Here is a 13,914-nt window from a genome sequence, read left to right as displayed (position 1 = left end):
CAGATCAAGTTCAGTCTTTGGGGGATTCCATAGGAGTATTTTTCAGCACTTCTGGTCAGAGTGGCTTGTGAGGTATGGGTCTTTTCTGTAGGGAAACTCAATAAGCCAAAGGTAGGAATGGTGGGTGTCCTAGAGACCCTTACAGCACTAGGTAGAAATTAAAGAAATTATGTTTTTTCACCATGATTTTTACCTCAATGTGGGTGAGGGCATCTGTCAGGTCTTGGTAACTCTTGTGAATTGCCTCTGCATCCTTCAGTCGCTCGCCTCGTAACCTGGTCATCTCCAACAGCTCTTCCCAGGAGTTTCTGCAAAGGGCCATGGAGAGACAGACCATGCAAGGGTGTGAAATGGAGACAAATAAGATGAATAGGGGGAGCAAAGATTTTAAAAAGACCCCTGTTTAGTCTCTGGCTCCAGCCACCATGCCTGGCTGAGGTGATTCCTTTGCAGGCAGGCAGGCAGGCAGTGTTTCACATCACTGAGTCAATCTTACAGCAGTTCCTGTCACAGTCAAATATAGGCTATTCAGTGCATGCCATAGTAGGATTCAAAGGAGGTGGCAGCAGAAAGGCAGTCAACACAAATAAAGGGTAAATCACCCACTCAGTTGCACTGTATTTTTTCGAGCAGTTCATGCCACAGTAGGCTTTTTAAATTTTATTTGTAATGTGTAATAGGATAATTGAAGCCAAATGGTTTAGGTGCTATTAAATGTCTAAGAGATTCAGATTTCTGCTTCCTGGACTGGATTTTGGTTTGGGGGTAGGCAAAGGGTCCATCTCATGTGTATCATAGTACACAAAAGGAGAATGGAAATGTGAGAACTGGAGAGGGAGAGCCTAAGAGGTAAAATTAGAAGCATGACAAAGTCAGAAGAGTATGTATCAAAGGAGGGCTTGTGAGCATGCCTGAAGAATGAACACACTTGAACAGAAAAGCATTAACTTTTTAGAATGCTTAGAAAAACTAAATCTGTCTGTGTGACTACAGATGGAGCATGAGAGAGAGGAGGAAAAAGAGTGGTGTTACTCTGCATAAGCTCCAGCCACAATCCTGGAGCAGCTTGATGTTTCAAATAATCAGCAGAGAAATAGCGAACAAGGCTAACATTTAAATGGTCCCTATTAGCCTTCGGTGTGACCATGCACTGAGATGAATGGGGCAGCTTGCACCAATCCGTGATATTAACTCTGTCAGATTCTGAAAGGCTGCATTATATCCATTTGTGTTTGGAAGATTGTCTTCACAACCACTAGTAATAGCAAGGATAGTCCTGAATTCTCATTTCTATTGAGGCCCCCTTACACCTCGGTGGCAGGGTAAAGAGGCCTTAGTGTAACTGAGAATTCAGGGGCTCCATTCTTTCTAAGTGACAGCTAACATTCTGCAGAATGATGTGCCTGTGCAGAATACCAGCCTAGTTTAGTTCAATTCAGCCACAGCTTTTATCTGATCCAGCTGGTCCAGTCTGTCCTTCAATGACTTTTTTCCTCCAAGAAATGCAAATTTGAACAGAAATAATTATACCTACCTCTTTTATAGCACTTTTCTCAATAGGTCTCAAAGTGCTTTACAAAGGAGATTAGCTTCAGGATCCCCACTTTAAAGGTGGGGAAACTGAGGCACAGAGTGGGGGAATTACTTGCCCCAGATCATCCAGCAGGCAGTGACAGAGCTGGGAAGAGAACCTAGGTCTGAGAACCAGTCAAGTGCTCTATTCACTGACCATGCCAACCTGACCATAAAGACACAACTAACCTCCTAGCAGTCCAGTTAAGTGATTCCCTTTAAAATGACACAGGACTCTTACTGATACTGCTTGTTAAAGGTCTCTGGTCCACTGCACAAGCTGCCAAATCAGAAAGCTGATACTATGATGATTTTTTTTTTTTTAAGAACAAGGCATATTGGCTGTCCTGTGCCAATGAAATTGCTGCTGGCATCATTTCAGAACAAGCCACATCTCCTTTCCAGTCCACACTGGCGTACATTTATTAACTAATGAATTGTGTGGACATGTCTTCCACTTTCCTGGATCTCTTCCCATTTGGTTCCCCGAGGTAGGAACTGAAAGAAGAATGAAGGAAATAGCCAGTGCTAGTATCTTACCGTAGCTCCTTCTGCTTCTGCCGGATCTCTCTGGATTCCGAATGCCCATGGTCCAGAAAATTCTCTGCCAGCTGCTGGCAAGCTGCAACTCTCTTGGCAGCCATTTCTATCTGGTGCAAGAATGTATCATATTTGGCACAAAGATGCTTTTGAAAGAGGAACAAAAAACAGGGATCAGACTTGGTTTGGGAAGGGAAGCTACTGTTCCACATGGATATCTGCTCAGCTGCCTACTGAATAAAGCCTGACGGCAGGCAATTGGCAAGTGATCTTAAGGAGAAGAAGCTTGACTGTGACTACATAATCTTGCTCCAAAAGACTAACAGGGTCTATAGATTAGCTAGAAAAATGAAAGAATGCTGCTAGCTCTACAATGCAGGTAGAGGCATAGAGCATGTTGCAAATGGTAGAAGTATCCCAAAATAAAAAATAACTGGACACCTGATCAAACATACAATGAAAATTGAATTGAGTTCATATTATTAAATAATATACACATAAGGTATGAATACAAATGTATATTCAGTGCTAGATTTTCAGTCCGCCTCAGTCCAACCTCCTTGTTTGTGGACACAATTTTGCACAAGCTAAGATTTTTAAAAAACGGGTCTATAAAATGAGTGGCCTAAATGAGTGGCCTGATATTCAAGAGTGGTGAGCACCCAGCAGCTCCTACAGACTTCAATGGTAGATGAAGATCGGAAGTTAGATGTCTACCCATTAATATTTGTGACCAAAATCTACTAAATGGACATTACTTTAAATATCTGGTGATCAAAATATAGAGCGGACCTGAGCCACAATGCTCAGTGCTGGGATTGGATCCAAATCTGAATTTCGCAAAGCATAGGCATTTTAGGACTCTGTATTCCAGTATGGCTCATTACAGAGATAGACCCAAGTCATAGTGCTCAGATCCAGTCCTGTAATCAAATTCAAAACTCCTGTTGAAAATTTTTGTAGCAGGAATGGGAGCCAGAGTTCCGATTCTGGCCCATCACCAATTGAAAATCATTCATTAATGTTCATGATGCACTTTGAGAACCTTGGAAGGAATGGATTGTATGTTATGAAATAGTATGATGTAAATGAAATAACCATAGACTGACTGACAGGGCTAGAAAATCGCTCCCGAGTCATCTAGTCTACCTTCCAAAACCAGTTAGGACTATCCTCTAAAGTAGTAATCTCCTAATGGAGAACATCACCCATGTGCAGAGGGCCTACACAAGACCTCTTCCGCATTTAAGTGTTACTAAATTATAACTGCCTTAAATGCTATTGCTTCAGTTATTTCCCTTGAGAAAATTTTCCATTACAATAAAATTCAGTGATTGACCAAAGTCCACTCTTTATTCTCTGAACAGGGTACAGCACAGGTATGTTATGGTGAGTGAACCCCCCTTAGGATGTGAAATAGCTCAGTCTCCATGGTCTATTCAATCCATGCTCTAACAACAACCGTGCCAATTGTGTTGTTTTCTGTGATGTAGATTTCTGTCAGCTAGGCAGTGAATGAAGGCCACTCCTACCAAGGTCAACCCTATTGACTATAACTTAATCAGCCATGCAAAATACCAGTGTTTCTGAAAACAAAGTCTTACACCAAATAGTTTTGAAGAGTTATACAGAAAACCCTCCCACATGTGGCCTTCCCTTCAGTTTTACTTCACAAATCTGATGTAAATCTTCTTCTCAGGCCTAGCTCATTTCACTTTCCACTTCCTCTGAGGGCTACTCCCAACCTCTTTTAACAGGAGTCAGCTGCCGCAGTAAGTCATCACTCACTTAGCTCTTTTTCAGCCAGCTCTTCTGCTAACAGGGTGGACGTGTTAGTCAACCCTGCCAGCCTGTTACCAGCCAATGAAACTATTTTATTTTCTAAATAATGTTACATTTTCCTTTAATAGCTCATTTGCATTTTCTCTTGATCAGCATTATTCCTTATTTTATCACCTTCATTCCCCTCCTCTCTCCTATCCCTACCCATTCTGCTGTCATGATTTTCATTAGGTCATACTTTATGGAGCAGAGTAGATGAGGTAATATCTTTTATTGGACCAACTTCTACTGGTGAAAGAGACAAGCTCTCAAGCTTACACAAGAGCTCTTATTTAGGTTTGGGAAAGGTACTCAGAATGTCACAGCTAAACACAAGGTGAAATAAATTGTTTAGCATAAGGAGTTAACATGTTGTAAGAGACCATTCAAGGTGAAGTGGGCAGTTAACACTTCTGAAACTGAAGGACAAAGGCGGGTCAGTGGGTTATAAATTGTTGTAATCAGCCATAAATCCAGTGTCTCTAGTAGCCAGTCTGATTTTTCATGTTTAACAAAGTTATGAAATTAAGCTCCCAGGCTTGTCTTTTTAAAAATGTTGTGCAGGTTTCTTTTGAGGATGAGGACTGAGAGGTCAGATATGGAGTGATTGTTTTGTGAAGTGTTTGCCCACGGGTAATGTGGTGTTTTTGTCTGTTATCATTTTCTGTGTGAATTTATCTGAAAGCAAAGTGATTGTCTGGTTTCATATCCGTAGCTGTTATTGGGTCAGATAGTGCACTGGCTGAAGTACACCACATGTTGTGATAGGCATGTATAGGACCCCTGGGTCTTAAAAGGTGTGTTGTGGGGAGTGTTGATCATTGTAGCAGTGGAAATATGTCTGCAGGTTTTGCATCTGCTGTTCTGACAGGGTCTGGTGCCACTTTGAAGGTCATTGGAAGGCCGGAAGAGGGTGTGGGGAAGATTTCTTTCAGGGTGTGGTCACCATCGAGTATGGGTCATAACTATTTAATGATACCCCGTATGGGTTTAAATGCAGGGTGTGAGATGACAACTAGCGGCATGCGGTCAGAAGACTTTTTTTCTTTATACACAGTCACACTCCATACCTTACATTTTTACAGTATGAAATCAGGTAAACTTTGCTTGTGTTTGGTACCATTAACTCACCAGGACATGTTCGTAATCGCTGCCATAATCATCAGAGCTGGCCACCTGCCTCTGCTGATTGATCCAGTCCTGCAGATCCTCATACTCCCTCAGATACTCATGCAGACCAAGAGTCTCATCTAGCTTCTTCCCTCTGTTTAGAGAGAACAACGGGGAGAAAGCAGAATATAAATATCTAAACAATGCATAGAATAAGGATGAGAATGAGGGGCTCTCTCCAAGAAAGAAAACTAGGTTCAATCTGAGAGTTCTCATAATAACCTCAAAGACTGGAAATCAAATTTGAAGGATGGTAGCCTGTAGCCCTGTCAGGCTCTCTACCAACACTCGCTAACTAAGCTTTGCTCTGTCTTGATACTAGTGACAGCACAGGAGAATTCCCTCTATTTTTTCCTGATTATTTTTATTTCTACAGATAAATGCGATACTTACAAAAGTGAGAAGGAAACCCACACTACATAGAGTGAGGCTCAGTGAGGCAAGTGCTGGGAAAACCACCTTATGTAGCTCTGCTAATGTTGCCCAACAAGCAACATCCCCACAATTTGCTGCGCTTTCCTGAGCAAAGATTGCGAGATTGTTTAGGTCTCTTGTAGTACAGACAAACATCTTTTAAGGACGAAGTAGAGATAAAATATATCAACTTTCCAGCTGTTAATGTGCCTGGCCAACCAGAACCATGGAAATGTTCAGGAGAAATGGCAGTGTTACCCCAACTCTTAGGACTTTATTGCAAGTCTCCCAATATTTGATGTTCTTCCTGAAGACAAATCTTCCAGTGATGCATTGCTGTCTCTCCTCTGGTTGAATCACAACTGTGAATCCTGGGAAACATCGTCCAGCCAGTGAAGAAGAGAAGGATGGATGAGGCACCAGAGCAGCTCAGGCTGACACAGTTCAATGTCAAAATGAGACCGAACAAAACATTGCTATTCAGCCCAGCACACCAAAACCAAATATTGTGACATTTCTGAATTAATTTTTTTCTGAACTTTTCATTAAGAACATAAGAACAGCTGTACTGAGGCAGACCAAAGGTCCATCCAGTCCACTATCCTGTCTATGGACAGTGGCCAATGCCAGGTGCCCCAGAGGGAGTGAACCTAACAGGCAATGATCAAGTGATCTCTCTCCTGCCATCCACCTCCACCCTCTGACAAACAGAGGCTAGGAACACCATTCCTTACCCATCCTGGCTAATAGCCGTTAATGGACTTAACTTCCATGAATTTATCCAGTTCTCTTTTAAACCCTATTATAGTCCTAGCCTTCACAACCTCCTCAGGCAAGGAGTTCCACAAGTTGACTGTGAGCTGTGTGAAGAAGAACTTCCTTTTATTTGTTTTAAACCTGCTGCCCATTAATTTCATTTGGTGGCACCTAGTTCTTGTATTATGGGAATAAGTAAATAACTTTTCCTTACCTACTTTCTCCACATCACTCATGATTTTATATACCTCTATCATATCCCCTCTTAGTCTCCTCTTTTCCAAGCTGAAAAGTCCTAGCCTCTTTAATCTTGTCTCATATGGGACCCATTCCAAACCTCTAAGCATTTTGGTTGCCCTTTTCTGAACATTTTCTAGTGCCAGTATATCTTTTTTGAGATGAGGAGACCATATCTGTACGCAGTATTCAAGATGTGGGCATACCATCGATTTATATAAGGGCAATAATATATTCTCTGTCTTACTCTCTATCCCCTTTTTAACTATTCCTAACATCCTGTTTGCTTTTTTGACTGCCTCTGCACACCGCGTGGACGTCTTCAGAGAACTATCCATGATGACTCCAAGATCTTTTTCCTGATTCATTGTAGCTAAATTAGCCCCCATCATATTGTTCATTCCATGAACAATTTCAGTGTTTCAACTTCTTTGTGAGGAATCAGGCCGAAAACAATTGTTGAAGTATCAGAATTTCCTGTGCATCTGTAAATTCCAACTTTCAACCAGGCTTGTCTAATTACTAATCTTAAAAACTTCCTGGCCTCTCTCTGAATGACATTTCTGCGGGGCAAGAAATTAAACAATTCAGGTATATATTTGCTTCTTCCTAGTGCTAAATTTGGAGAGTCTAAAAATCATAGTCATTATCCAGCTCTCTTGGTTTTGAGCATGTAGTCATAAATGGGGGAAGTGATTAATATTGTATTAACAAATCCTCAGACTTAAGGGAAGGTGTAATTCTATCATTACATCTGTCCAGTTGGGTAACGCACCAAGAAAACAATAGGCACCACTTCCAGAAATACAATTCCTTTGTTCCACCTCTGAAGTTAGACTCCAACAAACAGGCAGATAAGTAAGTATGTGAGATAATCCAGCATTCAAAATCACTTTGCACGAGGATGAAGAACAGAAAAGGGGAAATGGGAGGAATTAGCATCTTCAATAGTAAAGAAATCTTATTGAACAGCTTAGGTGCAACAAATGTACAAAGCTCCTTTTTTATTATTATTTGTGTAGCATCTCAGTACTGCACAGGATACAAATATAGACAGTCTATTTCCTGGAGAGCTCACAATGAAACAGATAGAAGAGATATGGGGCATGATCCAAAACCCACTGAGATCAATGGAAAGACTCCATTGCCTACAATGGCTTTTTAATCAAACCCAGGATGCATTAAGGGACCCAGAAGAGGGAGGTAGTAGAGACAATTATTTTTCTAGCCCATACCTTGCTGTGGCCAGCTCCAGTAACTCCCGGAGCTTAGAGTGAACTTGTTCCTGTGGGGCATCAACCTCATCAAACTGGATGGAGCTGGGGAGAGGAAGGGTTTTGGCAGTTTTACCCAGCTCTAGCATCATATTCTCGTAAACCTCAATTTCGTGTTCCAATGCCTGATAGCAAGAAAAAAATAGCTGAGTAAGTTACTCAGGATCTACAGTCCATTAACCTTGGAAGCAGCCTCAGTCATAACTAGTGAGGCACCAAAGGAGAAGCCCAGATTTCCAAAGCAGGTTATGGGCTTTCACTGACACAAAAGTTCTTAGTTAATATTTTTACTAACTTTTTCAGAAAAAATACAAAGCCTAAGCAAATAAACACAACGAGAGAGGCCTGCTACATGGGTGGAAAGGGAAGGATATTCCCAGAATAATGACTAATCTATCTCCGTTTTCAGCTCTGGAGCGAAGTAGGGCATCCCTATCTCTCTTTGTGACTAAACACAGCACAGCAGGACATAGTTGGTGCTTTGGCTCAGAGAAATGAGACTCCAGATCTCTCTCTTTCTTTTCCAAGTCAAGCTCTTTCCAGATGCAACAGCACATTGAATTTGTCCTTCCACTACTGATCCAGGGATTAGTGTGAATCCACACAGACAAACCAGTGCTGAATTGCAGACATGTCAGTTTCAAGCAACTGAAAATCATAAAAAAAATCCTCTAGCTAGTCAGACCAGTCCAAAACTTGTTGATCAGAACAGTACAAAACTTCACACAGACAATTTGGCAGAGCATGCTGCCACCATAGAGAATTTAAGTAGGCACTTCTTAGGAAGGAAGCCTTCCCTGACACTAACTTTTGGGAAAACCAACTAGGGCGCAGTGGGCAACCTGCGACCTGCTGGGCCACCACTGAACTTAGGGAAAGAAAGAGTAATGAACTGATTTCTAAAGGTACACAGAGAAAATATTTTTCCAGCCATAAATCTGAAAAAGTTCCTTTTCAAGCTCAGTGTGTGTAAAATGGCATGGGATGAACGGCCAGCTTCCTTTGGAGTGAGAGACGTCATTCTATATGTTCATTTATTTTAAAATTTCTAACACCCAGAACTGGGTTTGGGGGTGAAAAGTTCTTTATGTCCCTGTTAAAGAACAGATGGTCCCTGCATTCCCCCAGTCCCTTGCTTTATAGCCCTTGCCCTCAACATCCTGAACATACTTTCAGTTGAGACAGAGTGAGAAGTCCTCAGCAGCCTGCATCATCGCTCTTTAATCAGTCAGAGTTAATGGCGTTAAACAACTTGAGACATTTCTTTTACTCCCAGAGCCTGTGCACTACCTCTGTGGCACTCCTAGACTCTGCTATTCCAAGGAATGACACACAAAGACCAAGAAAATGTTGCCATTAAACCATTGCTTTATCTGTAAGATATAGCCTTCTCCAAAGACAGACACTCAATCTCCAAACCCTGACTCCAAAGTCAGAATCTTTCCTACAGTTCATCCCAAGCAGGCTCCCCTGATTGACTAGGAGGGACCACTGTAGTCTCTGAACAGTATATGCTACATTCCTCAAGAATCATTACCTGGGCAATAACGCTCAGTTACCTTGTGTTTTTTGAGGAGTTTCAGAGTTGCAGCCTCATCTTTGCCATAATCTTTGCTGGTCACAAATGGAAGCTTTTCTGATACCCAAATCTCCAGGTCTGAGGTATTCAGTAAAAACTACCAATTAAAAAAAACAGTTATTTCCTTCATAATGTTAATGTCTCTCCTTCAATCTGATACATTCTAGCTGCAGATTGCATATAAAATCAACTGTTCCTCTGAGGTCAATCTCAAGAAATTCAGTTCTGGACAATATCACAATCTTTACTGCTTCCACATATTCTAGGCTGCAGGGTTCTCAGACCAGTGTGAGCACCATTTGTGCTCAGTAATAGGTGCAGAGGCACAAAGGATTAGCTTTTAGTCCCCTTACCCGAGAAGATGCTCTTTCAGATAGCACGTTAAGCTACAGGAACTGGTTTTATTGTTACTGCCTGAAATATACTAGCATGACCTTAGACACACTGTGGTATCAAATATTGTGCAGAAGGACAAGGCCAGAATTGGTGGATCTCATTTTAAGAAAGGCCTCTTTTAGGGTATTAAACCCCTAGAATTAATTTTGTGTGCCCCAGCTCTTTCCCTTCACATCAGTATCCAATATTTGATGTTTTCACTTGACCTTTCACTGTTAGTGCCTGGCACTCTATAACACTTACTTTGCACTTATATACTCCCCTTTTCTGAGGAGATCAAAGTACTTTATAAATACTGTAGGGCCTCATAACACCTCTACCATGAAGGCAAAGTGTCATACCTCTTTCCCAGGTGGGGAAAATGAGACACAGATATGGCCAAATTATCAATGGCAAGTGCTTGAGGTGCACCAGCAAACTTTGCGCATACACCTTTGTGTAAAAAATGTGTATGCAGATTGGGTTACCACCCTGCTAATTGCCCATTTGTGACAGAAAATCTGGACCAGAAAGAAGAGTATTCAGATGCAATTTTTAACAGGCTCATTTTAAACACTTGCCTTTTAAACTTTGGCCCCTATTTTATTAGGATGAAATATACTCTGGTATGGAGCGCCAGTTTAAGGCCCTCTGCCCCACTTAAGCCCCAATTTGGGGCTGTGTGAGGATACTGCCAATCCAAGTGGCTAGTAAGGGGAACATGTGTACTCCATGTGCACCACTAAGGGGATCTGTTATATACAGGGCTTGATCCAAATCCTATTGAAGTCAAAGGAATTCCCTCCAGTGATTTCAGAGGGTTTGGGATAAGGCCGACAGACTGGAGAGGAGGGCAGAGATGATGGAGAAATACAGCAGACCAGGTAGGAACCAGAAGAACTGCAATAATATGGATCCAGTTGTCCTACCTCACAGAGCGAGTGGTGGAGCAAGGCTGTAGCAGGTTCTCCAGGAGACTAGAATACCAAATTTCCGATAGGAGACATTACTACAGCGCTCCATCCTGACCCACCTCCCTAACACTGCCCAGTGCCCACCATCCACATTGCTCTGGCTTTATGTGGAGGAAACGAATTTCAGCCCTAATGGTCTGAGATCTTAAAACAGATTTGCTTTTTGGGTAAATCACTTTGTTCTCCTCTTAACCAGAAAAAAAAAGGGGGTGTCACTTTGCTGTAACCCATACCTGCTGGAAGCCAACAGAATGCTGCAGCTGCTTCAACCTCTCTTCACATGCCTTCTCCAGCTCCACCCAGCTGTTGCTGAGCTCCTGGCATTTCTCCTTTATTCTCTGAAATGAAGAGTGCTTGCACCCAATCATAGTCTTTCCAGTCTCCAACACCCTCTGAACTTGCTGTTTGTGGGCATTCACTTCTGCTTGTAACTCCTAGGGAGTGGGAGGGAGGGAGATACTAGTAAGTGAGGGCAGGACAGTATGCAAGAAAGTGGAGCAAAGCTGTCAGAAGTGAGAAATTAGAGGGATGTACGTAGTGTGCAAGACACAGTGGTTCTCTATCTAGATGCTCCCTCAAGATGAGCAACCTACCAAAATGCAACCTTCTGTTGCCAATACAAGAGGAACATGTACATCGGAGACTAGCTCTTCAACATGATGCTGTCTGCTAAGGCTAGAAAGCAGCAGGACTAACAGATATCTGTGAAAAAACAACTAAAAACCACAAATCAAATTCCACAGAAATCTTACTCTGTTAAATTGTCATTATACTGTTACACTGCTGTCTTCAAAAGTTTTTATGTCAGTCATAGCACTAGAGTGAACTTTAAATATCTGTTTTATGTTGTCCTGGAGACTGCAGTGTGCATTCATGTCCCTCTGACACTAACTCCCTGATGAGAACAGTAATTATATAGCTAAAACACATGCAAGCAAGGAACAGCAGAAGAATTCCACCCAGACAAGAGCAAAATCATTCATTATATTTAGTGTGCAATGCATCAGTCTAAGAATATTTAATGGAAAACTAGTGATTTCCTCATAATCCTGTGAGAAGAATGATTTCTGCAGGAATTGATAGAGACTTCAGTTTCATCAGAAATTCCATGCTCACTCTGAAAATCCTCCATTATATGGGTGGATCATATGCATGTCTCAAGTTATTGGAATTACTTAACTGAGACAGCGTCAAATATCTAGTTCTAGGGACTGCATGCCAGGGAGAGTTTAGCTTTAATAACAGTTGTCTCCTTCTGCTTAGTGGACTCATTTGTAATGGCATTCTGGGTGGCAAAAGGGAAATGCGTAGCTTTAGGTTTCTATATGTGGGGGCAGGGGTGTCTGATATATGCTTTGCTCCCATCACACCTATAGAAGGGATAACAGAAAGGAGTTACCTTGTGTTTGTGCAGCAGGCTTTGAGCCATATCCAAGGACTTGCCACAGTTGGTGGAGTTGGCAATGAGCAATCGTTCACTGATCCAATTCATCTCCACGTCATAGTAATGGTAGAACTGGTACAGATCCACTGTTGCCTGCAGCAGCTGGTGCCTCTCATCAAGAGGCACCTGCAAAGACTCAAACCTGAGGATCAGATGTTAAAGTGGAGTTATCTCCAAAGTCATCTGAGAGAATCACCTGTGATCCTGCAATGCAGGCTGTGACAGGCCAGACATTTCCCCTACTACTAAATTCCCCTGGCTGGCACTGTACACATACAGAATTCCTTCTCAGTAGAGCTGCTCTTGGCATACACATCTGTATGCAAGTTATGTGATACAGTATGTGTACTCAGGGAGTCTGATGGCAGGGTTAAAAACCAACCAACCAACCAACCCAGGGCGACGAAGGGGGCAGGGCATCACAGGGGAAGGACTCTGCCTGCATGCTGTGGCAAGAGCCAATGGGCCAGAGTGGAGAGTGGGACCAGACCCGTAGGACAGGAGACACTGTAGAGTGACTGCAGGGTGGGCACAATTCCCCCCTGCAAGGCCTCCCACCTCAGTGGGTAGGACTCAACCTCCAACCTCCCAGGGACACCTACCCAACTATGGCAGGCCCCCAATTACCACAGTACACAGGGTCCTAAAGTTCTTTAATCCACCCCTGCAAGCAGATTTAGGAAGAAGGAGTGTAATTTAACACTCTCTATAAACAATCAATTCTGTTCCATCTTAACCTGTGTTGGGAATACAGGAACCTGGAATTTACTTTTTGACATTATTATTTTAAAATAGTGTATTTGGGGGAGGGGGTAATGAGATTCACTTTTGGAAACCTTGGTTCAAATCACTTTTAGGGTACGTCTACGCTACAGGATTATTCCAATTTTACATAAACCGGTTTTGTAAAACTGATTGTATAAAGTCGAGTGCACGCGGCCACAAAGCACAATAATTCGGTGGTGTGTGTCCATGTACCGAGGCTAGCGTAGATTTCTGGAGCGTTGCACTGTGGGTAGCTATCCCGTAGCTATCCCATAATTCCCACAGTCAACCCTGCCCATTGGAATTCTGGGTTGAGATGCCAATGCATGATGGTGCAAAAACAGTGTTGCAGGTGATTCTGGGTAAATGTCGTCACTCATTCCTTCCTCCATGAAAGCAACGGCAGACAATCATTTTGCGCCCTTTTTCCCTGGATTGCACTGGCAGACACCATAGCATGGCAACCATGGAGCTCGTTTTGCCTTTTGTCACTGTCACCATATGTGTACTGGATGCCGCTGACAGAGGCGGTACTGCAGCGCTACACAGCAGCATTCATTTGCCTTTGCAAGGTAGCAGAGACGGTTACCAGTCGTTCTGTACCGTCTGCTGTGCCATTGTAAATTGGTGATGAGATGAGGGTTATCAATCGTTCTGTACCGTCTGCTGCTGTCATGGGTGCTCCTGGCTGACCTTCGCTGAGGTCGGCCGGGGGCGCAAAGACAAAAATGGGAATGACCGCCCGGGTCATTCCCTCCTTTATGTTGTATCTAAAAATAGAGTCAGTCCTGCCTAGAATATGGGGCAAGTGTACTAAAGAACCAGTGTATCAGAGAACCAGAGAGCACAGCTGCTCTGTGTCAGATCCCACAAAAATGATGAGCTGCATGCCATTCTAGGGGGTGTCCCTGCAACAACCCACCCATTGCTTCCCTCCTCCCCCAACCCTTCTGGGCTACCATTGCAGGGTCCCCCCATTTGTGTGATGAAGTA

General features: G+C 42.8%; 2 protein-coding genes across 4 annotated transcripts in view; one reads left to right on the top strand and one right to left on the bottom strand.

Annotated features, from left to right (window-relative positions):
- Positions 1 to 13,914, top strand: part of LOC127051950 (uncharacterized) — a 260,294-nt gene that overhangs the window by 91,945 nt on the left and 154,435 nt on the right. The gene's annotated exons all lie outside the window — the stretch shown is intronic.
- Positions 1 to 13,914, bottom strand: part of SPTBN5 (spectrin beta, non-erythrocytic 5) — a 173,238-nt gene that overhangs the window by 103,364 nt on the left and 55,960 nt on the right. For 2 of the 3 annotated variants that reach the window (XM_050954918.1, XM_050954916.1), the window contains 7 exons: positions 12,112 to 12,298; positions 10,946 to 11,146; positions 9,344 to 9,460; positions 7,746 to 7,909; positions 5,065 to 5,197; positions 2,113 to 2,258; positions 194 to 308 (listed from right to left, as the gene is read on the bottom strand). In XM_050954918.1, coding sequence (XP_050810875.1) covers positions 194 to 308; positions 2,113 to 2,258; positions 5,065 to 5,197; positions 7,746 to 7,909; positions 9,344 to 9,460; positions 10,946 to 11,146; positions 12,112 to 12,298 — 1,063 coding nt within the window. The remainder of the gene's footprint in view (positions 1 to 193; positions 309 to 2,112; positions 2,259 to 5,064; positions 5,198 to 7,745; positions 7,910 to 9,343; positions 9,461 to 10,945; positions 11,147 to 12,111; positions 12,299 to 13,914) is intronic. The other variant, XM_050954917.1, reaches the window with a different exon arrangement.

Source organism: Gopherus flavomarginatus, chromosome 5 (assembly GCF_025201925.1).
Source record: "Gopherus flavomarginatus isolate rGopFla2 chromosome 5, rGopFla2.mat.asm, whole genome shotgun sequence".
Lineage (NCBI taxonomy): Eukaryota > Metazoa > Chordata > Testudines > Testudinidae > Gopherus > Gopherus flavomarginatus.
Note: the sequence above shows the minus strand (reverse complement) of the source record. Positions and strands in the feature narration are given on the sequence as shown.